This window comes from Limulus polyphemus, unplaced genomic scaffold (genome assembly GCF_000517525.1).
Source record: "Limulus polyphemus unplaced genomic scaffold, Limulus_polyphemus-2.1.2 Scaffold595, whole genome shotgun sequence".
Lineage (NCBI taxonomy): Eukaryota > Metazoa > Arthropoda > Merostomata > Xiphosura > Limulidae > Limulus > Limulus polyphemus.
Window position 1 is genome coordinate 163,976 of NW_013666205.1, and position 27,547 is coordinate 191,522.

The 27,547-nt window shown below is 30.9% G+C and overlaps 2 protein-coding genes and 1 long non-coding RNA gene across 4 annotated transcripts in view; 2 read left to right on the plus strand and 1 right to left on the minus strand.

Annotated features, from left to right (window-relative positions):
* LOC106459336 (protein WBSCR14 homolog) overlaps window positions 1–13,204 on the plus strand; it is a 55,756-nt gene extending 42,552 nt beyond the window's left edge. Inside the window, exons 11-16 of the mRNA XM_013918957.2 lie at window positions 597–730; window positions 3,781–3,868; window positions 6,041–6,140; window positions 6,891–7,014; window positions 7,306–7,435; window positions 9,672–13,204. Of these exons, the coding sequence (XP_013774411.2) occupies window positions 597–730; window positions 3,781–3,868; window positions 6,041–6,140; window positions 6,891–7,014; window positions 7,306–7,435; window positions 9,672–9,790 (695 nt within the window). The 3' untranslated portion in view covers window positions 9,791–13,204. The remainder of the gene's footprint in view (window positions 1–596; window positions 731–3,780; window positions 3,869–6,040; window positions 6,141–6,890; window positions 7,015–7,305; window positions 7,436–9,671) is intronic.
* A 969-nt stretch (window positions 13,205–14,173) lies between these two features.
* LOC106459339 (mediator of RNA polymerase II transcription subunit 13-like) overlaps window positions 14,174–27,547 on the minus strand; it is an 80,897-nt gene continuing 67,523 nt past the window's right edge. For both annotated transcript variants that reach the window (XM_022385817.1, XM_022385816.1), the window contains exons 18-27: window positions 26,189–26,498; window positions 25,339–25,506; window positions 24,667–24,905; window positions 24,052–24,243; window positions 20,847–21,076; window positions 20,168–20,588; window positions 18,927–19,178; window positions 18,407–18,571; window positions 17,664–17,782; window positions 14,174–15,349 (exon numbers count right to left, since the gene is read on the minus strand). In XM_022385817.1, the coding sequence (XP_022241525.1) occupies window positions 15,217–15,349; window positions 17,664–17,782; window positions 18,407–18,571; window positions 18,927–19,178; window positions 20,168–20,588; window positions 20,847–21,076; window positions 24,052–24,243; window positions 24,667–24,905; window positions 25,339–25,506; window positions 26,189–26,498 (2,229 nt within the window). In that variant the 3' untranslated portion in view covers window positions 14,174–15,216. The remainder of the gene's footprint in view (window positions 15,350–17,663; window positions 17,783–18,406; window positions 18,572–18,926; window positions 19,179–20,167; window positions 20,589–20,846; window positions 21,077–24,051; window positions 24,244–24,666; window positions 24,906–25,338; window positions 25,507–26,188; window positions 26,499–27,547) is intronic.
* LOC111085753 lies at window positions 21,799–24,149 on the plus strand. The gene is made up of 2 exons (XR_002610555.1): window positions 21,799–22,191; window positions 24,004–24,149. It is a non-coding gene; the product is annotated as an uncharacterized LOC111085753 (long non-coding RNA).

The following is a 27,547-nucleotide window of genomic DNA, read 5'->3' on the forward strand; positions in this document are numbered from 1 at the left end:
AATTTTTCTAATACACCCCTTAAAATCAACCCTTTTCAGAATCTTTTTTTATCCAGGCAATTCTACAATTTTTGGGTGGGGGTGCCTTATGGAACTCTTTCCAGTTTTTTCATCAAAAATATAATGACAATACAGTTTTACAAAATTTGAATTTTTAGGTCCCATTAAAAAGTTTATTGATCTGATACTTGATAGTGATGGTCTATATATGTTATTGTTTTAACTTAATATTTTCAACAGATAACAAGTATTATTGCATAAAAAAGAACTAAATTATCCTGTTTGTTTCAAAAACATGGCAACACTTTCTGATTCTTAAAATGTTCAGTGTTTTTCTGTGTTTACTCATTTAATGAAATCTGAAGTATTACATGCATTTTAGCCATTGTAGTTTTAACAAGAAAGGTTCTATTTTTAGTTTGGATTTGGTTAATTGTAAGAAAAAATTGAAAGGCATTGTGTGTCTAAACTTAGTAATGATAAAAAAAATAATTTCATCCTTAAATGCAGATAGAATTTCATAAAATCTATAGATGGAATCCATACAATATGATTTGTTATTCTTATTAAACTCATTGTCAAAATAATTAGCTAAGTAATCCATAATGGTCTGTTTATTATTCAGTCTGTACAAAAGGGAGTCCAGATAACAGATCACAAAGCTAAATATAAGGAACACAGAAGAGTAAGCCACATTAATGCAGAACAGAAACGAAGGTGTAATATAAAGGTAAGATCCTTCCTTAAAGTTCTGTTTCAGATACTGGTTTTATTTATTAACACAGGTTTTGTGTGTTAGAAAGTTATTAATTCAGAACAGAAACAAAGGTCTAATATGAAAGTTACTTTCTTCCTTAAAGCTGCTGTATTACAAAAGGCTGGTTTTATTTATTAACATAGGTTTTGTGTGTTAAAAACATTTCATTTTGTATTTGAGTCATGTGAATGTACAGAATGTGTAATTTTCATTAGTGCTAGAGGAATGAATATGCTTAGAGGAAGCTTTTTTTTTTCCTATATATGAAATCTACATGATTAGAGGTGAATATTATCCCTTGATACTTCTAGACACAGTATAATGATAAGAAGATTATGATGTCATGTGTCTCAACCAAAACCTTGCATAGATGAGAACAAATGAATAAGTGGTATTAATTCAGTTAAATAAATATACATCCTGTCTTCAAATTTATTCTGAAAGTTTAAAAAATATAAAATTACAACTGTCCCTATTTTCCTTTTGTCATTGGTGTAACTTAATTTGAATTAATAATATTCAGACCCCCTGAAAAAAAAAGTTTTTCAATTTGAAACTGCTTCAAACGGCATTCATGTAGATATGTAAAAGAAATCAGAAAGTATACATTAAAATATATTGTATTTACTCAGTATAGAGCAATATGTAAATATATATAAAGTTTTTGAATAGAAATTGTATGTGGCCATACACTACAAACAAGATTCAAGAATTCTTGAACCACCTTAGCAGACATCATCACATAACAAACTCCCTGGCATGGCATGGCCAGGTGGTTAGGGTGCTTGACTCACAAACTGAGGGTCGCGAGTTTGAATCCCCTTCTCACCAAACATGTTTGCCCTGTCAGCCGTGGGGACGCTATAATGTGATGATCAATCCCACTCTTCATTGGTAAAAAAGTAGCCCAAGAGTTGGCAGTGGGTAGTAATGACTAGCTGCTTTCTCTCTAGTCTTTCACTGCTAAATTAGGGATGGCTAGTGCAGATAGCCCTTGTGTAGCAAAGTGCCAAATTTAAATGAAGCCAAACAAAACAAACTCCCTTTCCTGTACATGATGGTTACCAAGGCACATAACACTTAGTACACAAGAGTGTACTAGTATATATATCTCTGCTATACATCAAACCACTTCAACAGTATATAAATAGGAATTATAGATTGTTTAGTTTCCAGAATGAACAAGATTTTTAATACAAAAGAAGGAAGAAAAACACCTCGCTACAACCAACCTTGAAAATGGGTATGTTGAAAACTTGGTAGAGGAGAAATATATTGGACTACTTTGTACTTCAAGAAAAAATTGTTACATGCTTGAAGAAAATCATCTACTTTTGATCGAAATGAACATAGTAAATGGATACAGTGTTTTACAATTATTGTATGTAAACTAGATGTTAGAAAAACACAGGCTCAAAAAATGGATTTAACACAAAAATAAAATTTAATGGACATCATAGTGTATAATACACAATAATGTGTATGTTAGTGGAGTTTTTTCATTAATTAATGGACATCGTAGTGTATAATACACAGTACTGTGTATGTTAGTGGAGTTTTTTTCATTAATTAATGGACATCGTAGTGTAAAATGCACAATAATGTGTATGTTAGTGGAGTTTTTTCATTAATTTAATGGACATCGTAGTGTATAATACACAGTACTGTGTATGTTAGTGTGTTTTTTTTCATTAATAAATGGACATCGTAGTGTAAAATGCACAATAATGTGTATGTTAGTGGAATTTTTTCATTAATTTAATGGACATCATAGTGTAAAGTACACAATATTGTGTATGTTAGTGTGGTTTTTTCATTAATTTAATGGACATTAGTTTTGAATTAAAGTCCTTCTCAGAGTGATAACAGTGTTGGAAGTGAAGTATTTGTATTATTTGTCCTAAAACTATAACATGTTTCTGATGTCTTATCAAATTGGAAACTGTTTATGCTATATTTTTAACCTCTAGAAGATTCTAGTATCTGATCATACCCTCAGTTCATTTATCTGGTGTGAGAGTAGTTGAAATTTTGACTTTGTACTTTAGGTTTATTATGTGTTGTCAGTAATTTGATTTGTTATAGATTTTTGAGTTTTATTCTGTATGTTTCATTTTGTTCAAATGTGTTTAGTTTATCGTGATCGATAAAATGGTATTTTATCATTGTAATGCATGTTTGAATGTCATGCAAATAATCTAAAACTTGATTGTTATCAACTAATAATTACTGATTATTGTATCCGCAGTTATGCATTTAAACACATGAAAAATAAAAACTCAAATATCATTGAAGGTATATTCAGTGTACAAAAGGTGAGTGTAAGGCACTGTCTGTTTAATAGAGAGAAACTGAGCTAAATGTTTCTTATTTCTATGTTATATTATTATGTTCAGTGTCAAATGCAAAAATTAGGATTCTCATTTTGTAAGCCAAATTAAAAAACAAGTGACAAGTTTATCCTTTTTTTTTTAAACAACAAATAGCCATGCTTGATTACACTTAATGTAGACTGGAATACAACACCAATACAAGAAAATCTGAAAGTTGCTTTTTCTCTCTTACTAGTTGTTATATTTAAGTGTCTACTGATCAACGAAATTTATTTGTAACAAATGCTACAAATATTGATCATATGATGGAGTAATACTGCTTCTGAAATTATTAAAAATATAGCATTAAAGTTGGTTTGAGATGTGATAACAAAATATAATATATTTTTAAAGTTTGCATTTGTGTTCTGGTATTTATTTGTAAAGATATTTCAGTAGTTGTAAATCAATTTAAGATTTGTTTACATTTTGCTTCGCTTCACCATTCTGTGATAGTTATCAAAGGATGAGAATATATTTACTAGGTTTAAGTTACGTTAGCGAAAAAAAAAAAAGGCTAAGAACAAACAGTTTATTCCTCTCTTATTAATGTCTGCCTTATTTTGTAGAAATATTTCTCTTTAACATAACTCATAAAATAATTCACTAAGCAAGAGATTAAAAAGAATTTCTATTTTTAAACTTTTCCAGTATGGTTTTGATGCATTACGTCAACTCATACCTTCTCTTAGTCAAAATTCTCACACCAAGTTTACCAAAGCTGTCATGCTACAGAAAGGTAATGAAAACTGGTTTTGTTTAAACACGTCTTTTATCATTGGTGGTGTTTATTTTGTCTTTTGTATGGCTAATAATGAACAATAATTAATCTTAGTTCTTATTTAAAGAAAAAAACAACAAGACTGGCAACTATGTTTGCTATGAGAAACCTTTGAGATATTAAAACAATTGAGTTAACCTAGTAAATCACCATTATCAGTTTCTGATAGACAAGTAAATGTGAAAAGCTTTACTAGATTATAACTTATAAAAAACATTTTCTAAAATTTATTTAAAAGAATTCAAATTTAATCTAATATTGTATGTAATTTTATTTAAAAGGCTTTCTTGTGACCAAAAAATATTTTAGAATGAAACATTATTGCATAATAAAATCCCATCGTAATGCTGTTTCTCTATTTTAGTTCTCTTTAGAAGAATCACAATACAGCTGGTATTATATATATTCTAAAAAATTATTTTCTTGGAACTTGGCTTCTTTTCCATGACTTTTACGACTATATCTGTTTGTTTTTTTCTTTCCTGCTTCTGATCACTGAAGTCTTTGTTTGACCTCGTTAGTGTTATATTTGAATTATTTTGTTTTTATGTACTTTTCTGATCTGTTACAGATCTTGTTTTCTACCCATTTGAACCCCTAGTGATCCATTTTTCCAATATTCAAATACCTGAACTTTTTTATACCTTTTGCATTTGTAAGTTATTTTGCATCACTGCTTAAACCCATCTAGATGAATGTACCATTTTTGTGGGTGGGGAGGGGGTGATAACAGCAATATTCTACTGTTAATGCTTGCTAGTAACAAAAAATCAAATCTAAGAAATATCAAGTGCAAACAAAGATATAAATTTTGCCAACATTGCAAATACAAAATTTGGAATCCCAATATTACTCCTCATATTTCTTGATATCCTACATAATAACTAAGGTTATTCATAAAATTCTGTATAGAATGTGTTGGGTTTTTAAGCTCATTTTGTATAAAATTTCCTCTACAACATAATCAATCGATTATGTCAAACAGTTAAATCTTAAAATACATTATGTTTTCAATGTGTTCTCATATTTTTCAACTATTCTTTGCAGTCAAGCACATTTGTGAGAAAACTGAAAATTTTTTCTCTTCTTGGTCAGGTTGGATACCTTTGGCAAGCTTTGTATTCAGCAATATTTATTTCGAATTCCCCTATGGACTTTTCCCTGCTGTTGTTCTTATTTTCCTTGATAAGTTTCTGCATCTCAAGAAGTAATTTCAAGATGATAAGAAACTAATGAGATTTGTTTTTTATTGCTTTAATATATTAGTCAACAAAATCAGCACATCTTTTACAGTTTCAGAAGTTCATTAGATCTGATTTGTTTGGTTTATTGATTCTGATGGTTTCTCATAAAAAATATGCTAAATTTGAACAGTGGAACTTCTTGCAATCCTTTATTAAGATTCCAATTTTAAAGTTTGTTTGTAACATACAAAACTTTGATTCGTTAATGTTAAAACTTACACAACAATGATCTACTTACCACGTGCTACAAGCTCTTTCTCTCTCTCTCCTTCTCTTCTCGTTGCCAACACAGCAACCTCCACGAGGAAAATAAACAATCAAGCGACTCAGTTGCCTTAAGCCCATATGACACTTCCCCTGTTGATTCAAAATTTTCTTTTGTTCTTTAATCACACATGGGGCGAAAAGAAATAATAGTTTCTGAACATCCCAGGTTAGCTTTTAGACTTTTAATTTGTTAAAGCTTGAAAGTCCTTTAAACCTAAAGTCCTATCAAGAAGATTTGTTAGGAAACAATATTATGATTAGGTTGTGGTTTAAGTCTTTTTGTTTGTCAGTTGATGTATCTTCTTTTATTTATGGTGATAGGTCTCTCTCTGTGGTATTTATAATAAGGGATTAGATATTTTTCACTTGGAAAATTTCCCATGGATTTTTTTTTTACTGGTTTCTTATTGCCCAAAGTTTGTGAGTTGTGCTGTTTATTTGTTCAATCTGATAGTATCTGGATTTCTTTGTTTTGTACAATTGCATAATGTACTTTATTACTAGCACCATGTTTTGCCCTGAATTTTAATCATAATGAGACAGAATGTTTTGCATTTTTACAGTAATGAAATGATTCCAAATGCTAAAATAATTATTATACATAATATTTGTCTTTCAGGTGCTGAATACATTCAATATTTAAAATCTCAAAAGCTACAACAACGGGAAGAGATTCAGGCTCTTCAACAAGAAATCAAAAGTTTAAATGAGGACATATGGTAGTATTATATTGCTTTAAATTGTATAATTTTATATTGTGTATCTCTATCAACCATAGTGTCTACCACATGTTACATGCATCTCTATCAACCATAGTGTCAGTCATGTTACATAGTCTCTATCAACCATAGTGTCTACTACATGTTACATAGTATCTATCAACCATAATGTCTACCACATGTTACATACGTCTCTTTCAACCATAGTGTCTACCACATGTTACATAGTCTCTATCAACCATAGTGTCTACCACATGTTACATAGTCTCTATCAGCCATAGTGTCAGTCATGTTACATACGTCTCTATCAACCATAGTGTCAGTCATGTTACATACGTCTCTATCAACCATAGTGTCAGTCATGTTACATACGTCTCTATCAACCATAGTGTCAGTCATGTTACATAGTCTCTATCAACCATAGTGTCTACCACATGTTACATACGTCTCTATCAACCATAGTGTCTACCACATGTTACATAGTCTCTATCAACCATAGTGTCTACCACATATTACATAGTCTCTATCAGCCATAGTGTCAGTCATGTTACATATGTCTCTATCAACCGTAGTGTCTACCACATGTTACTAATTTGTATATGTTGTGACCTTAAGTAAGAACATGTTCTGAAGATCTTAAACCCTATATATTGACATCCACGATATAGCATTTTCTGGTGAGATTCATACTAATTTTTGTTCTCTTTTTACTGTGGAAACAAGACTTAACAAGCAAGTGTTTTTATTCAGTTTGTTCCAACAACAACTGCCAGCAACTGGTGCTCCCGTGATGCATTCTCAGTCAACCAAACTGAAGGAGCTATTTGAAGAGTATGTACGGCAAAGAACACTTCAAAACTGGAAGTTTTGGGTTGTATCCTTCTGAGTGAAAATAGTTTTTCAGTGATATAAGCTGACTTTTTGATCTGAACTTGTTTACAGATAGCCTATCTATTGAGAGAGATGTGCTGTAACAACCTAGCAAATATAATTTACTGCCTAGTGTAATCTGAAATGATTGAGTTCTTGTAGATAATTCAAATTACTGTGGACACTTAATCTTATATCTTTAACCATTTTATATAATTTTTGTTTAGTGGAAGAATATGTGTGTAACAAGGAATGATTTAATACTCAGATGTTTTTTACCTTAACCAACTTACAGTTCAGTTTAATAATGGAACGTTTGTTAGAAACGTACAACAACAATGTCTCCACTGCTAATGTGGACGAATTCTGCAGAACTGTACTGGCTTGGTTAGATCAACACTGTTCTCTTAGTACTTTAAGACCTGGTATATTATTTATTTATATTTTAAATTTATATTTGTATTAATCAAAATCATTTAGTTATTAATGATAGTGTAAATATGTAAATACTTGAGATGTGCAAACAGTAAATAAGGAAAAAATACTATTGGAAAATGTAGTCTGAAGGGGAAAAAGTTTAATATTATATATATATATATATATATATATATAAATAAGGAAAATATTGTAATCTATAGAAATGAAAATTTCCCTTTGAAATATTATTCTTGAGGGACTGATTACTTCTAATAAAAGGTACAGTGTGACTTGCCCCAAAAAGGTAATATTTTTTAGAGGGAAAATACATTTTAATGTAGTAGGTAGAACACAAAACCAAAATCATTATTTAGAATATAATAGTCACCATATCAGGGTGGTTAACTGAAGAGTTTCTGGTATTTATATCCAATTGCTAGAAGTCTTTAAGTTTGTAAAACTTTGATGGTTTATAAGTGTAGAAATCCATGTGCAATAAGTGAATAGACAGAGTGGAAAATTAAACTGATAACTTTCTTAAAGAATTAAATGAAGATCTGGCTATACACAGGAAGTGTTATGAAGGGCAAATTATATCAATATATATATATAGGTATTCCTTCATGATCTTATATGCTAAATTAAAAGTATAAAAAACTGTAGTAGTAAAAAGTGGTTTAAAATTCTGACACATCTCTTTCTTGGGAACACATAAAAAGTATCAGAAGTTAATGTGATCATTCTCTGGAAACATTCTTATTACTATTTCGCTATAAAAAAATTGCAACATCTCACAGATTGTTTATAATGGTAGTATCTATAAAACTGCAAGATGTTTTCTTCACTGATTACGAACTTAGTTGAATACCTATGTTTGAGTTCATTATGTAACCAAACTTAGAAAGATCTAGATAAATGACATTTTACAAAAGCATTGGAATGGTTGAAAAAATATACACACACACATAAAAAAAGCCACTTGGTTATGGTAGTGCTAATTTAGAATTAAATTTATCTAAGAGATCACTCCTTTCTGCCATTTGGTAAGTTTTGAAGGCTGTACTCCAATGCTTACCTAATAACAGTCATGGTTATTGCAGACTCAGTATGGGGTGGAAGGGCTGTAATACATAGAGAACTACTGGGAAAAGGATTTTGGCTAAATGAAAGTGAAAAATAATGGACAAGTAGCATTTGGCAAAAATAACATAATGAAGTTATGATTTTGCCCTAAATTCATAGTGCTAACCCAGTTCACTAATGAATCAGCAGAAGGCTGGTAGGCAGTGTTAACTAAGAGAATATAAAATTTAAGGTGTGGAAAATGGCTCTTAGATTTCAACACTAAACATTCTAAAGTGAAGAAAGATAAGATGCATTTACTCAGTCTGGATCAGTAAACTGTGGACCTATAGTAAACACAGTAAAAGAGGCAATCTGGTTGTTGTTTAATACAATCAAAATGATGAGTGATAATCTAAGTAATATCAGCAGATAATATATTTCATTAGTAGAATGTAGTCCTTTTTGTGTTAGCTTAAGTAAATCATAACTAGGGATTTAAAGATGGTGTCAGACTTTCTAAATTTTGCTCTTTGTTTTCATGGTATAATTACTTACCTGTGTTAGATCTTTTATACCTCCCATACAGTCTACTTCAAAAATCTAAGGTGTTTAGCATTAAATGAAGATACTTTATTTTTTTGCCCTTTTTCTGTTGTTTCTATGCTGATATCTTTCTTAGATTATATGTAGAACGACTGCTGATATATTGTGTTAACAACTAAAACTGTTAAGGTATAATTTTAGAAAGAATGGATATTATTTATGAAAAATGTTCATAACTACAAGCTCTAAAACATTTGGTTTTGAAACAGTATTTAATACTACCTTAAAAAAAATAACTTGTTCAAATTGAATAATTTTTTTCAAATCCATTACTCTTTCTCGAAACTTGGTATTATATTGGTTATATAGATTTTTAATTTACCCTGCTTTTCTGTTTATGATGGAAAAGGAATTACTTCAAGGCTGAAAAAAAAAATTAATAGGTTTTGTGTGATGACATTCCATAATTGAAATGATTTGATTTGTGATGTGAAGGTACTCTTTTGGAAAAGATAAATTATAAACTTGAGTGTATCATTATGAAATTCAGATTACTTTTGATTGAATTAAAAGGCTACATTTACTTGCAACATAACCTTGAAACTATTATTTATTTTCTCACTCCGTTGTTACCAGGTGTTCTCAGCTCTCTCTGCCATCTCAGCACCTCCACCAACATCTTGTCAGATCCGTCCAAAATGCCAGATGAGGCCACAAGAGCAGTTACGAAGAATGAACCACAGTTTTACTCTTAGCATTGTTATTTAACTGGTACTAAAGAATTTGTTGCTTGCTTTCACAAATTTTATTGCTTAAATTAGTGTACTTGTATATAAAATAGCACATTTTAAGTGTTTTCTATTCTATGTATAGATATATAAATACATATAATAAAAGTTAGTATATGGAATTTGTATGATAATGACTGAATAACACTACTTAACAGTAAACTTGTAATAAGGTTGTGAGCTATTGGTTGCAGTACAAACTTGGGCATGTCCAACTAGTTGCATATAGTTTTATTTCATATTTCTATGCCAATTTTTTCTCTTTCAATCTTTATATATTTGTCAACAACTTCATTAATCTAATGGTAGCAATTAGTTGGATTGTGTTTCAGTTTTTCTAGTCATGAGTACCTTTCGTCTTTGTACAATCACACACACAAAAAATAACTTCTGCGCCAGTAATATAAGTGGTGGTTTTCTTCTGTATACAATTGTAAAAAAAGCCTTGTTTAAAGAATTTCTGAAAACATGTATATTGGAAATGATGTAACTGAGACAGTCTTAAGGTTAAGGTTCATTATCTTGAAAACATACTTTATGAAATAGTTTTGGTTGATTAGAAATTGTTCAACATTCAATTCTTGGGATTTTTTTTTTTTTTTTCACAATTGTATTCTGGCAAGTACTAATTGTAGACAATATTGAACTAACAATCCTTGTTTATTTTTTATGTCTGTTAATAAATATGAGAAAAAAATTTTTAAATATTAATTATCAAGATTTATGTTTTTTTTAAGCAGAAGTCCAATACTTAACCAGCTAGCTTTGAGCAACTTTAATGAAATATTTGTTTATTTAAATATTATAATATGGAACTTTTTTATATATTTTTCACTTTATAAATTTTTTATTAGAAATGATCCAACAAATATAGTTGTTTTTGAAGATCATTTTAAGTTACAATATTCAAATTCCAAATATCAAATGTAGAAATGGCAGTGAGTAAAATGTAGAATTTGTGGGTTTTTTTGCTTAGAATTTGTATATTTTTCATTGTATGAAGTTACGTTTTATATATAGTTAATAGATTCTTTATAGCCTTGAGATGTCTTAGCTAGCAGAGACATTTTTGACAGATTTGTGTCCATTTGTACAGCATAGTTTTACCAAGTTACAAGCATTAACGTTGGTGTTGATCATGAACAGTGCGAGTTTAATATTAATGGAAGTTGTAAAATTCCAAATAAGAGTTATTGTTCATTAAATAATATATAATTTGTTTTCTTATTTGTTGCCTAGATATATATGAAAATTATTTTGAGGGTAAAATTTTATAAATATTCGCATATTATTCCAAAATTGGATTCTGTTAATACATTAAGATAAGTAATATGAAAAAAATATATTAAAAATGTACTGAATTACACTTACACTTGTTTGCTTATGTTAAAAATTTTATAAATTAATACCTTTCAAGCTGTAAATAAAAAGTTTAAATAACTTAATAACCAAAAGATAAAAAAAATTTTATTGACTATGTGTTTGATTATAAATATGAACCCCTGTTGGAGAGAAAATGAATTTGGTTTCAGTACTAAGTTGTACTTTATGGCAGTGGGAAAGAACACAAACATGTTGTTGTTTTAATGGGAACAAATGTAAACAGTTATTTTGTGTGAATATTTTTATTGTTTATTTTTATATAAAGTGTTTGTTTTTTCAACTTGCTCGTCAAGAGAAATAATTGCACACATATATGACCTTTTAAAGCTTTGTTTTCAGATGTTACAAATTTATTCTATTGTTATAAAATGACAGTTTTCTATAGAGTAGTGATTCAATAACCATGGATGGTTTTCAAGTTGCATTATAATTTGTCGAACTTAACTTGACGAGTTTTTAAAAGGTAAAAATACGCAGATATTAAAAGGATTCATTGAGTATGCTAATAAATATTTTTTTTCTTAACACTTTTTAATATCTACAGAATTAATTTATGTAAGTATAAATAACATGAAAAACATTTCTCCTGTAAAATCAACAATCAAGAGATGGAAATAATAGTTTAACACTGATTTCATGAAGTTGAAGGTTAGTGTATAAATACTGAGTATATACACAATAGTAACTTACTTCGAAGTGTAAAAGTAGCATCAAATATTTCATAGATTCACTTTCACCAGAAAAAAAAAAGAATTTAAATTTCCTTGTTTAATTAAATCAATCAAGTATGCCCTATTATATTTAAGTACCATAGTTTAAATTAATTTATTTTTAAATAATCAGAAAAGCTGCTGGTTAAATGTATGTTTGCTGTTAAGGTAGTATAGCCTGGTGTTTAGGGTGCTTGACTCTCAATCTGGATGTTTGAATCCAATCACTGAATGTGCTTGCCCTCTCGGCCATAGGGTTATTACATGATGGTAAATCCCACTATTTTTTGGTAAAGAAGAGTAGCTCAAGAGTTTGAAGTGGGTGGTGTTGATTAGCTGCCTTCCCTGTAGACTACCACTGCTAAATCAGAGATGTCTAGTGCAGATAGCCCTTGTGTAACTTTGCACAGAATTTAAAACAAACCAAACTTAAAGTAGTTGTTTCTTTAATATATCTAATCTTCTGTAACAGAAGATAAATTCAACTGTATATCTTGTAGTAACTTCATAAAATTAGTGTAAAATTTTTTTAGACATAACCAAATTTTTTTTTATTATTAAAAATGTCCATGGCCTAGTGGTTATTGTTTTGGACTGAGGATCTAGGGGCTCATGGTGCAATGCTTTTGAATATGCTTTGCACTTACAACTGTGAGTTAAAAAATAGAAAGTAGGTCCCCTTAATTGGTTTAAAGCCCTTGTGGGAACAGATGCCGTTACTTCTCTCTCCTCTTGTCAGAATTGCAAAATTACCAATGGCTTTACTTAAATCTCGGGATTTTCTGGCATGGCTATTTAGACTGTAAAAATATTGCCATTCAGATCTTAAAATTCCAATACTATTTAAAATTAAAATATAGGTTGCAGATTAGACAAGTTTACTTATTTTTTTACACACATCTAGAGTGTTAATGGTCAGTCAAAGAAGTATGTAAATTGCAATGAAGTTGGTGATACATCATATGTATATCTTAGAGTGAATCTCTTAAAAATTGACATTCATTTACAAGAGTCATACAATGGAGTTGTTTTTATATATATATACTACCATTTTATGATCAATATCTTAGTTCTTAAGTAGTATATATTTCCAGAAATAAAGGTTTTAATTCATCTACACAATACAAGTGATAAGTGTTGCCAAGTCTGCTTATAATGAGTAGAATTGGCTTCTTTGTTTTAGAGTTGCAGGTTACATTTTTTGGGCTTGTTTTATTCAGAGGTTGCTCACTTGGGCTTTTTTTTGTAATAGTTGACTTCAAAACACAGTAAAATGGTTGTAGGAGTGGTTTTGGTGATTGAGTGGGTCAATGAATAGTCTACACATCATTAGAATTTTAGTATTATCCTATCCAACTCCTATTCAATTAAAAAAACACAAGTGCAAACTTTTTGGCCTGCCCACTTGAAACATTCTATATTCCAATTAGGCCATGCAAATTATCATTTTGAGGGTAAGCCATAAAAGAACAGTTTTGATAACGGTGCTGGTGGTTTCGAACAGCAGTGCCCACTTATTTTTCTCACGAGACTTGGCTACACTGCAAGAGATGTTTTGCTGTAGCTAAAAACTAAACCTCTCTGTAAATTATCTTCTTGTAGTTTTTGTTTTTTTAATGACAAAATAAGTCAATTAAAAATTGCTTATGAACAGTGTTGTTAAAAATATGGTAATTAATATTCCACATAGTTTTTGATAATTTTTTCAAATTTTATATATTTATGTTTTTGGACACACTTTTTCAAAATGTCATAAAGGTTATGTCATTACACGTATATCGGTATTAGGCCTTTCTCAAATGGTATTGTATTGGTGTATTATCAGTAAAAACTTGCATAATAGTATGAATTCAAGAATGGGTTAAGAACTATTTATGGTGAGGTGTTGACATGTGCTTAACATTTCCTTCAAAGTTGGGAGATAAAAATGGAGAGGGGATCGTATAAATGCATTCAGAAATAACCACGACAAGAGAGAGAGAGAGAGTTATAATTCCCAATCAATTTCCTGGGAACACAAGGTTATACAGTAACTTGGTGCTACTTTTATACTTATTTATTTTGTATCTTGGATATGACATTAAAAAAAAAAAGCTCAACACAAATAACCACTGCTCTACCTAAGTTATGCATCTGTGTTTCTCTATACATAAAAAAAAGAATAGCATTAATAAATTAAATAAGTCATATCTTGTATTTAAATATAAGCAATGTATCTTGCTGCACAAAAAATGAGAAATCCAGTCAGACAACAATCTGTTTCATGTATAGATGTTTATTATTGAGCATGGTAGGCTAGAAACAGCTACCAAAATAAATATACGAATCCCAGTTCCAGGCCAAGTCTCAGCCAAGTCTTGTGGCTGTGGCTTGGCATGGCAATGGAGAACTTAGACAAATTACACATACTTTGTTACTAAACCCAGACTGCTATTTCTGAAGTTTATATACAAGTTCAACCAACCTTACTTTATCAAATAATATGGCTAAAAGAAAAATCAATATGTTAAGGTTTTTAGAACAAAAGTAACCATAAAAAAAATGATATGAAAGGGAGGGGAAAGAGAGTTCATTTTACAAATTTAAAAGTTTTATTTCTTGCTATCTAAATTCCAAAATGATAATGAGTTTGTGATCAATGTATTGAGATTTCTACTAAACTGTTTTCTTTTAATAAATGCATGTATGAAACTTTTACACCACGATCACCCTCTGTAATACATACACATACAATAAATTGACAATTCTCAGTAATAACCATGATTGTTTAGCAAGACTCGTATAGCCTACATTCCTATACACAAACTGTACAAATGATGAAGACTTGTAAACACTCCACGATTCTGGCCATTTTAATAGATATTAAATTATATTCTAGTCACAGATGGAGTAAAGTCAAGTATCTTCTTCAGAGAAGATACAATTTCTTAAGTAAATATATTTCTGTGCAGATGTCTGATGAGTGCTGATATATACAAAATAAATAGTACTGCAGTCTCTGATGGGAATCTTTCTTCCCATGTGTGTGATATATGTTCAGTTTATTTAACGTGCTGTGATACGTTTCTCAAACAATAAAGCATAACTTTTCCTATATAACATTTTAACAGACCTATCCCCAATCATTTCACAATGCTCATGACCTATACACATGCTGGTTTGTGACTGTGGCCTTAACATGGACCCAGAGTGGCAGTGCACGACTGGAGGACTTCCCTGATATGTGGTTTTGTTCTCGTTGCCTTTACCAAGTTGGGCTAGAGAAGATAATTTGAGGACCTAGAATAGGTTAACAGCTCTTCACACAACTGCTTCCATCACGTGACAGAGCTGCATCAAGATCTGGATGTGGACTGGCAGGCAAGAGCGACGATCATGAGTAACGGGGTCCAAGGACAGCCAAGACAAGGCATTGTAACCTTCAAGAACATACCTGAAAGGAAATATAATAATTACGTTACTTTCCATCGTGCTGAACAAGGTAATTTGATAAATAAAACCCTTTTATTTAACAGTACTTACAACTAGCTAACCTTTTTTTTGTCACCAGTACATCTCTCACAAAAAAAATTTTCACTATCACCTACATTCTACCTTTCTCCTTCTGAAATATTCTGCAGCAGTATTATCAATTACCATATGACATTACAATTATACACAGTCTGCAAAAACAGGGACTTTACAATACATATCCCTCTCTAACATAAAAAGTAGTTTTATGGAAGAAAACGGTTGAGTTGATGATATATGCCATTTCAGGAAAATAAATGTAAAATATAGAAAATCCTGTATACGTTTAATAAAACACATACTTTTTCCCAATTTTTTGAATACTACCAAGGTCAGGACTGAGTAACACAGGTGATAAATTATGATTTCACTTACTTACTGAAACTTAAACAAGCCACATTATACATCTTCACACTGCCCAGGAAAAGTGGAATAAGCAATAGAAAAATAATCAGTGTAAGTGGAGGTAGTTGAAACCATGCTGGTAAGGTTCAAAATCAGAAATAAGGTAAAACCTTTTCGTGATGGGTACCTCTTTAAACCCTTTTCTAGACAAGTCATTGTGTTACATTAAAAGTTTAATTAAACACCTTTAATATCAACGTATGTGAATGAAATTAACATTAAAATGTATGTTTTGATTCAAAGTTTTATGTTATCTAAGTTTTGACTCCATTATTTCAAGAGAAACCTTTAAAAAACTATTTAAATTTCAGATTTATTGTCACGTGACCAACAAGCTATGAAAATTATCTACCTTGGCTCTCTGTATCTTCAATAATACAATGGTAGTTGAGTAGAGATACTCTAGACAATAAAATGCTCAATAACCTTTTGACTCACACATTTCAAAGTTCTTAGAATGAATACAGTTGAAACAAGTGATAAATGTTTTCAACCCCTGACAGGTACCACTCCCACCTTCAACAGATTTGTTTGAGTTTTATAGCCTACATAGACGTTACATAAACGTGTGTATTGTCATTAGAAAGAACGCATTTTACACTATAATCTAACAATGGTTATTTTGAAATTGGCATGCAGTTTTCATCACGGAGTACATGTAACTGACTGTAGTATTGTTGGCTGTTTGATCAACTAAAGCACTTACGGTTGTTTCTTACCTCAATATGTTATAATTAGAGATACAGTTAACTTGTATTTAGGTCTTACTTTTATATTTTAGTTAATTATGTTTTAAAATGCATAATTGAAAGGTTTAAGCAGTTTTTAAACATACACCATTCTTTTGCAGCAGTTCTCAAGACTTAAGATATTACAAGGTGAACTAAAATTTTTCCAAAGGGTTGCATGTCTCCCAGAAACACCATAATATGCCTCAAGGGCACCACTAACTTGTGTTGAGATAAATAAGTGATAAAGGACAAGAAAAACAAATAAAACATAAAAATTTAACTATATGTGAAAAGGAAAAGACCCAAAATTATGAATATAATCAAAACAACATCTGTAAAGATATTCTCCAAAAATTAAAAGGCATCTATTTTTTTCTATTTCCTAATTTTAATTATTTCATTGCATTATACATTGATGGTAATAGCTTAAGTTAGTGATATGGTAGAGAAAATGAAAAATAAAATGTAAACGTTTACCTTAAAATAACTTTTGATATTCATTTATGAGGCTCTAGAGGTTATGCAAATGAAATATGAAAACTATAAGATGAAGAAAAGTATTTTTATACTTAAAATGACCTTGTACTCAAATTATTTTAAGAGCCTGAGTCCAAATAACTACTATAGCTAAATAATATTTTTATTAGAAAGATGTAATTAGAATAATGTCATTTTTTGTGTACAAAATATTTATAAACTTTAACAAAATCTTACGAGATTATAGTACTTTTGTTACATAAATGTCCTTCCCTAGTGGAGCAGATGGTAATCTATCTGCCCGTGTTTAAAGGGTTAAAGGAAGCAAAGACTAAAATCAGATACATCAACTCCTGGAGAAGACAAAGGTCAAGTCCAGGAGGCCATAATGGTACATGCTAGGTTTGGTAACAACTGGTCCAGATGTTTGCCAGTTATAAGCAGACATATCATTTTGTCAAACAATGTTTTAGCTTAAGTTTATCTATAATTGTAGGTCAATGACACAGTATGTTTAACATAAGAAAGGGTCAAAGTTTTTGACCCTTTTTGTGTTTTAGTTGTACATATCTTATATTTCAACAACATAAAAGATAAAGCTCTTGTTGTAAAGAAGTTTTGTACCTGAGTACATCAGTGGTAAGATTTGAGTCGAGTGGATGACAGTTTCGTATGTGAGGATTGGAGTGGAGTAGATCCTCAGAACTCTGCTGCACTGCTGGAGAGTGGATTAACAGGGCTGACTGTAAGAAAACTAGAGCTGTTAATAACTTAATAGTGCAACCCAAACTCAGCATATTATTCTCCTGAGTTTGCTACTACATACCCATGTTAGTATGGAATATCTTTCAAATTTTACAATTTAGTAGTTTAAACTCTAGACCAACCCTTTCTCAAACCATATACAGTTCTTTATTAAATACAAAATTCAAACAATACTTATTATGTTGTATTATAATTATAATGATCAACTTCATTACCTACACTGACACTAACATATGGTGATGATCAACTTCATTACTCACACTGACACTAACATATAGTAATGATCAACTTCATTAGCTACACTGACACTAACATATGGTGATGATCAACTTCATTACTCACACTGACACTAACATATAGTAATGATCAACTTCATTACTCACACTGACACTAACATATGGTAATGATCAACTTCATTACTCACACTGTCACTAACATATAGTAATGATCAACTTCATTACTCACACTGACACTAACATATGGTAATGATCAACTTCATTACTCACACTGACACTAACATATGGTAATGATCAACTTCATTACTCACACTGACACTAACCGACAAATTACAAATATAAGTTAACTTTTTTTTTATCACCAACCTTAAGGAAGACAGGACATGAATCTTTGAGATGAGGACAAGGTGACCAGAACCAACTGGGTAAAGGTCCAGTCTGTGCAGTGGACACATAATAACCTAAGGCTAATGGCTGCTGTAATAGCTGAAGTGGTTCCTCTTGTGCATCAACTCCCAAGCTACCAGAACTCTAAGGAAAAGATTAACAACAGAAATGAAGATAAGCAGAAACATTAATAAGAAAATATAACATTTACCATACGAATTCCGTATAATTATAGTGCTCAGCAAATACAATAAATTTTATATTTTTTTAAAGCTTTTTTACAAAAAAAAAAAATCTTCAGCGATTCTTCTTTACAAAATGTACTTGTGTACTATGATGTGTGATATCACTTGTCGATAATGATTTTATAGATAGAACTTTACCTACAACTGATCTTATGCATAAAGTTAATACAAATACATACAAAAACTAAGGTTTCTTACCTTAAATTTTAATATATATCTATAGTAAGACAAAATCAAACCTTGCAGTCACATACCCTAGTAACTCCACCGTGTGGAAAAGGTGAATGTCTACCACCAACACCACTGGGACTTCCTAGTTGAGAAGCAGAATCTCGGCGTGGAGAACCAACTGGACTTTGTGTTGGACTCTCTGTCCATCTAAAAAGGTCATTAATATCTGGGCCAACATTGATATCATCATCATTTAGAGCCTGAAAGATGTCATCATCTCCAAAAGTTGTGCCCAGTGGCTCAATATGCTCTTGATGAAATGCTGCTTGTGTGGACTACAGACAGAAAATATTGTATTAAATGATTATTCCATGGTCTTTGAATTTAACAGATCACAAAAAGCTACTTGAATTACGATAGGCCTTTTCTTGAATTAAATATATCTGTTGAATAATGCAAGAAAATAATAAGCAGTTTTTTTATTTTAAAATAATGGTTTTTAATAAACAAAGTTCCTCTGCCATTGAGATCTAAGTTATAAATTATGCACAAAAAAACTTAAAAATAAATTCTTTTTTCATAATTAAGAGAACCCTAATGTCATGAACCAGCTAGAAGTGTAACTGGTAAAACTACAAATGCTAACGTTAACATTAACTTGCCCATAGATGCTGAGGAAATTTTTGAACCAAACTTTACAAATTAATCGCATATTCTAAACACTTTAAATAACACTCCCAAACTAAAATGCTGAACATACTGGTCTATAGTCATATATTATTTCTTATGTTTCTGAACAACAGGCCTTAATTAAAATAAACCACAAAAACCTGCTAATTTAATTTAGATTCAAAAACATTTCCTGTTGTTTTGATGTCAAATGGTTATGATGAAAAAATAAATTATAAAAACATTTCCTTTCTAAACCAAGTAATGTTGACTAACTTCAGAACCTGTGCATCTGTATTTAATGTTCAAGTAGCTTCTTTTTATACCTAAATACGAATGAAAATGTTTCTTAGTTGAAAGTTGGCTTACCAATTAAGGTACTATTGAAACATTAGTTGGATTTTAAGGCCAACTCAATGATCAAGTAACTAGGAGCACATGAAATTCTATATGAGTCTATCTTTTACTGCTGATACCACAATGTTTTTCAAAGTTTAAACTTTATTGCTTTATGCCCTATTTTTATTTATTTTTATAACATTTGTTAATTTTTTAAAAGCAGTTTGCAGCTATAAACTTTACACATTACTATGTGGACATTGCAATTACTATTAGGAAAGAATTTATAATATTGTATGGTTAGGCTAAAATGTACCTGGGCAGTAGCTGAGGTTGGGAAGACCAATATGTGAGTGCAACTGGCATCCTCTGGTGTACTAAGATCACAAGAATGGCAGCTACTACTAAAATGATCATCAGGGGTGAATTCTCCAGGCATGATACGAAGTGCTGAGTCGGGCTCTAAGGAAACCAGACATGCCGAAAGGATACAGGGTGTGTCAGCAGGTCCCAAGACAGCACACTGCCGACACAGTTCCCACAGGTGCCGGCTGTACTGCAACAAAGACCGTCGACTCAAGAGAGCTGCCCAGTCTTTCAGTTCACCATGACCTAGGCGACCCAATCGACCAACCACCAGCCGCCACGGCTGGACTGTGGAAGACATCACACCAAGAAGGAAGTTAAGAAGTTTATGGAGGCCCATCCCTCGGGAAGATGCTTTTTTTCTTCTCGTTCTGTTGATTAAAGGAAAAAAATATACCACATGCACTATAAGAAAATTCAATCATAATCTGCTAGTATCTAAGTTTCATGTCCTAGTGGGAAAAAAAAAGACTTTTAGTTTTGATAAACTCCAATAAATTCTTATTTCACAGATAAAAAAACATAGGTGTAATTTTCCTTCCTAACTCCCAATGAATAAATGTAGCAGAGCAATATCATCAACACCACAATTACTTCTATTTTATAAACAAATCATGAAAGGTCCTCACCTATTAGGAATTTCAACGTTTATACTACAAGTTTCAAGAAGTTCTCCTTTATCATTGGTGCAGGAAGCTACCAGCCATCTCTGGTCTTCTACTAAACAATAAGTACAGAACAAAATGTTGGATTTCTCTTGGCGATCACCAAACATTTCACCCAACTCTGTCTGCTTGTCCTTCATGGGTGCCAAAATGAAAGGTGGGCTGTATAGTCTATAAGGTCCCGAATTTTTCTCCTGAATAACCGAAAAAAATTATATACAATTCAATATTATTTGCAAATATTAACGGCTGAAAAAAAAAACTTTTTTTTTAATAATTGTGAAACACACCAGCTAGAAATATAACAAAAGCACAACATTTCTACTGCCATCAGAAATCCTTATCAAAGGTCCGACTCCTCGTAGTAAGCACCAGTATTTCAAAAGTATAAATGATTATGTACTGGTTTGTTCTTGACACTGAAAACAAAGTCTATATACCTATGCAGGGAAATGCTAACCTGCATCTCAGTTTAGTTAGATGATGGGCCCAAATTAACGATGTGTTACCCTTCCTAAGAAATTTACAAAACATTTTGTGAAACATCCGAGACTTAATAAATTTCTTAGTCAATGGCTGGACTGCTTAATGATGTATGTTCAGCTAAAGTAGATTCCATAATTTGACCATTAATATATAATGTTCATATCTCACTTGTAATGGTCATCCACTACAACCAATGTTATCACAGTTTTCCTACTGATTTGGTTAAGAAAACTAGACTATTCTAAAGGATATCCACAAATGTAACACTATTTGCACGAGGGAAGTTTGGCTTAAAAGAAACTCAAACATCAGTCAAAGTAAAAAATTCTGGTAAGTTATCATTTATACCATGAATATATGGTAGGGTAAACCAATTTTAGAATTATTCACTATCATAATAAGAACTGTGTTTTCATTTACTAAAAAAAAAAATTAACATAGAATTCATGTTTCCATACTAAACACCTTATTATTCTTTTTATTCAAAGCATTTTTAAGCCTCAAGTAGAATGTAAATGTCAGTTTTTAAATGAACATGAAGATAAAACAATGTGTACTAAAACTACATTCTACAAAATTTCTTGGCTCAAAGCCACATGACATGAGACTCTGAGAGAGAACCTCCACTCAATGATCTTTCAAAATAGAAAAGTTTACTTTTATTTAGGTTACTGTTACGTTACAATTGCTCTCTATTCCTGTTACAGCAGTACATGCAGAGTCTGTACATTTTCCATCATGTGAAATTCTAGGACTTTGGCAATTCTCCAGGACCAGAAAATTGGGACTAACAAAGGAAGCAAAGGGCACTTAAGCACAACAAGTAAATAAGATATTGTATATTAAAACAAAGACTATCAATTTTTCCCTCTTTCTGGATTTTGATGTTTTCAATTAGAATAACAGTATAATAATATAATTAACTGAAATATGTATTCATGATCCATTTACAACCAATGAGTATCATCTTAATGTCAAAATGTAGTTTCCATGACAACAACCTTACATAACGAGGAGCTTTGGAAATTACCTGTTATTCCTTTTACAATAGGAGCCCCTTTAAATGCTTTTCTGCACAAGTTACTGTGTTACATTCAAACTTTAATTAAACACCTTTATCATCAATGTATTTAATATTTGTTATGATTCAAAGTTTTATTTTATCCAAGTTTTAAGTCCTTTATCACAAAATAAACCTTTAAAAAACTACTTAAAACTTCAGATGTATTGTCATGTGACAACTGAGCTTTGAAAAATCTCTACTTTGGCTCTCTGTATTTTTAATAATACAATGGTAATAGAGTAGAGGTACTTCTAGCCACTAAGATGCTTATATAACCTTTTAACTCATTCCTTTCAATGTACTCTGAATGAATACAGTTAAAACAAGTAGTAAATTTTTTCAACCTAACAGCTGCCACACCCACTTTCAAGAGATTTGTTTGAGCTTTATCCCTTCCATGTAGATGTTACATATACATGTATATAACAGTTAGAAAGAGCTCATTTTACAGAATAAACTAACAATGGTTATTTTCAAATTGGTGCCAAGTCTTTGTCACAGAGTACATGAAATTGACTATCTCATTGTTTGCTACTTGATCGACTAAAGCACTTATAATTGTTTCTTACCTAAATATTTTAAAGTTAGAGATACAGTTGAACTTGTGTTTAGGTCTTACTATTATATTTTAGTTAATTATGTATTAGTTATGCTTTAAAATAGATAATTAAAAGATTTAAACATTTTTTAAATATACATCATACTTTGCGTCCATTCTCAAGGCTTAAAATATCATGCGCTGAACGAAAATTTTCCTGAAGGATTGCACATGTCACCCAAAGAAACTGTAGTATGCCTCGAGGGCACCGTTGACTTGTGTCAAGATGAATAATAAGTTGTAAAAGACAAGAAAGGAAAAGAAAACATTAAAGCTTAACTGTATGCGAAAAGGAAAGGAGATGAAATTATGAATTTAACAAAAGAAAACTACAAAAAATTAAATATAATATATTTCTATTTCCTAATTTTAGTTACTTCATTGCATTATATGTTGATGATAATAGCTAGAGTTAGTGATATGGTAGAGAAAATAAAAATTTACATTAAAAATTTTTGATATCCTTTAAGGAGGTTTTAGAGATTATGCAAATAAAATATGAAGCTATAAGACGAAGAAAAGTATTTTTATACTTGAAATTAAGATTACTTTGGACTTGAAATATTTTGCCAGTTTGAGTGGAAATAACTACAAAAGATAAATAACATTGTTATTAGAAAGGTGTAATTAGAATAATGTCATCCTTTATACAGTTTAACAAAATCCTATGAGGTTTTGTGAGGAATGCTCAGAGTTACCATCTGTTTTTTGCATCTATGTCCTTTCCCAGTCAAAGTGACACAAAATGTATCAGCCTATGATTAAAGGGTTAAGATCCTTTTGGTTGCGAGAATAACACTTCTAAAATCCAGCTAAGACAAAGACCAACTAGCAAGGTTTACCTGCCAAGTCTGGGAAATCAGAATTAAAAAAAACATTCTCAAAACACTTTCTAACTTTCAATGGGCTTGGTATTCTCTAACTTTCTAGGAACCCCAGTTCTATTAAATTTGGAAATTTCTAATCTTTCACAGATGGCAAAAACTCTGAAAACACTTTTTGCACAACAGATGCTAACTTACATCCTTCGTCTTGACAAACAGTTCCTTGCTGGCAGCAGGACCAAATCCTGTCAGGGATTTGATGCCTGGTTGGTTGAAGAGAAGACGTGGACACTGAGAGAACACAGAAAAGGCCAAAGCTTTCAGCTCATCTTGATTATGACTTTTGGCTTCAGATTTACCCAAACAAAGAAGAGAGTCTAACCTCACCATCTGAAAACAAATGTTTTTAAAGTTGAATGAATGAAATATTTCTGTAATAAAACAACTATCTTAACATACATATGAAAAAAATATGTTCAGGTGTTTCAAACAACATAAGAATTTCTAAAAACTGGCAAAAACAAATATTCCTGATAAGTAACTTAACAATGAAAATAATAATAATGCTCAATATTAAACATTATTATCTTATGATGTATAATATAAACATTAAAGTAATTATTTTGTACTATTTCTTTCTTTATTATAATCAAATCAGTATTCAAATAATGTTCTCCCACTAAGGGTTTCCACTTTTTATTTCCAATTCCTGATGAATAATCAGTGTAGATACACTTTGGAATAGAGTGAGTTTTGTTTTATACTCAAACAAACTACACATCTCGCAACATGATGAAACTATTTTCTAAGTACCTGAAGGTGGATGTTGTTCTTAATATGCTCTGGTAAAAACTTCAACATATGGGTGTAACACCTAAGAAGACCCACACTGGCTAGTCTATATAAATCATTGTCTATGCTGCCATAGGTGAATGGTTCAATTATGTAGATGACTAAGGCAGGAGGGTGTTGCTCATCTTCCCTTTCCAAAGGATCTTGCGAGTGGAGACCAGAGTTTCCTGATGCACTGCTGTAGCCATCCTGTTGACTATCTGTTGTTACATCAGCAAGATTTAGTTTATAAGCTACAAATTAATTTATTCACATTAACACTACTGCTCTTATAAGCCAACTTCACAGTTCCTAAGACTCTCTAAAGTTATTTCATAAAACCGCATGTTTTAGAGATAAGTCATAAGTATTTCAAGTAATCATGCACTTATCTTATATTTTTCATAAACCCACTTACATATTCTCAAAAAGAATCATGCTACCAATAATTAACCTCAATATCATATTTGCATAAAACAAGAAATAATTTTCTAGTATCAGCCATTCTAGCATTTAAACTCCTAATAAAATGTAAATAAAGAATAAAATAAAACTAATAAGTTATGGCATTTACTGTAAATAAAAAATAAAAAAGCGGGGATTTGTTTAATTTCTTGTTTGACTTTTTAATTTATATGTGTGTGTGAATCATACCATTTTCCTGGGGTTTAGGCGTGGAGGCTCGCTCCTTATCTTGACTTTCTGGTGTGCCAGGTGGTAATGGTGAAGCTCCAAGAACTGATGGTTTACAACTAGGTGAATAGTTATGAACTGGGTTGGCCAGCAGACTGCAATCCAGTGATTGGGCAGCTAAGAATGGAGCTAAAAAAGTTTAAAAAGAACAAAAAAAAACGATTTGAAATGCCAATTACAATACTGAGTAGACACAACTTTCTAGGTTCCTAGTTGTACAAAATAAGACGGTACCACCTAGTAAATGATTTAGTAATCTTAAAAACTGATCCAGACATTTTCACACTAGCTTCTTTGGACTTTCTGAAATACGACCTATTTTTATATTTATTCAAAAAGTTGCAAAATCAAAAGTAATATTTTTTAACATTCATAACTACAAATGAAAATAAACTTAATAATCACAAAATTTCGAATAATAATGTGATTAGTATTAGTTCTAAAACTTACCATATGGGAATATTCACTTTTTATCCCCCCAAAAAGTCATGATGAGTAAAATAAATGATTTATTATTTCCTGGAAAATGTTCAGTATTAAAATGCTTAGAACCAGTATGCATTTACATAAAATTCAAACTGATCTAAACATATTGGAGTGAAGTTAACTACCACAGTGATAACTTAAATACTTATGGCATGATTAGAAACGAAATTCTGATTTTCTGGTTGGTGATCATGGCATTTACTAGATATTACCTTGTAATATTCATAAGTTAGATATTTTTAATTTAGAATTGCATCCAATATTCCAACTTCAATTAGTTGTAAAAAAAAATACTTCAAACAGTAATTACTAGTGTGGTACTAACCCAGATGATGTCGACAAGCCTGAGCATATAACTTCAGTTTACTGGCGACTTGACTATCACCAATCATATTAAACCACTCATCAACAGGTTCGTCCGCTAATTTCTTGGCAGCTGACTTCCCCACTCGCATAATTCCATCCCGAAGAACTTTGGTGATGGGGCTGTGTCGACCCAGCTTACATAACTCGTATATGCTACTCAACTCCCGGAAAAAGTTCCTTACACGGCTTAAGATAAACTCATTGTCGGGGGCTACAACAATGTATGCCACATCTTTTGGTAAAGAGTAGGGTTCCAGAAGTAACTTGTCCTACATGTAAAATATTACATAAAACTGTGTTAACTTGATATATTCATAAAAAATATATACAAATTCCAACACACCAATATATAAATTTATTTAGAATTTTTGTGCTATTACGATTTTTTTTTTTGCATAGCCTTATATGAACTTTTTATTTTTATATCAGCACAACAAATCATAATAATTAGTGTAAACTCATGTCTTGTGGTTCATATTTTGTACGTTTCCACTTCTTTTACTCCCAAGATTATAGGTTACAACTTGTGAAATGGATACACTGTTACGTCAGTTACATGTTTAAAAGAGGATGAATCACACTGTGGGTCACAAAGAATTTTAATATCTGCAGAAGGTAAGTACTGTGTGATGAAATACACTCTGAAGCAAGAAAGGTGAAACATAAAATTTACTTTGTAACTTGTTAATTTGTTTTTTCAACTGGTCAGAATCAACATATTTTTTGATAAAACTTTGAGCAATATTTACTGAAAATGGCAAATAACATTTTTTAAATACTTAATAAGTTTTACAAAATCTTTTAGAAAATACCAATATTATAATGAGTAATTTACATTAAATTATGTATTTCAGGGAGGGGTGGCATATACATTAAAGAAGGGAGAAGACCTAGAGAACAAATGTCACAACTTTTATAACAGGAAAGGTTGATGATTTATTTAAATATTTCCTCATAAAATTAATAACTTAAACTTATATAACATTACAATTAGATATTTTAACTATGTTTTTGATGTCAAGTTTATTTGTATACATTGATAATAAAGTGGTTTATATTAAATTTTGAATATAACTCTGTAAAAGGTCATGACACTTTGTCCAACCTGTAGCAACAGGGTTAACAAGTTCATTTAAATTTCAGATGCTATTAAAAAATGCCAAACAGATATACACTGTAACAGTACAAAAAAAAACTACTTCAGGTGTTTCTTTTTATGGGGACTTGTGGATTAAGGTAGACAAATTACACGATCAGTTTGCTACATGCTGGTAAAGTTTAGTTAAAATGTGTTGTACATATCGAAATGAAGTGTAAA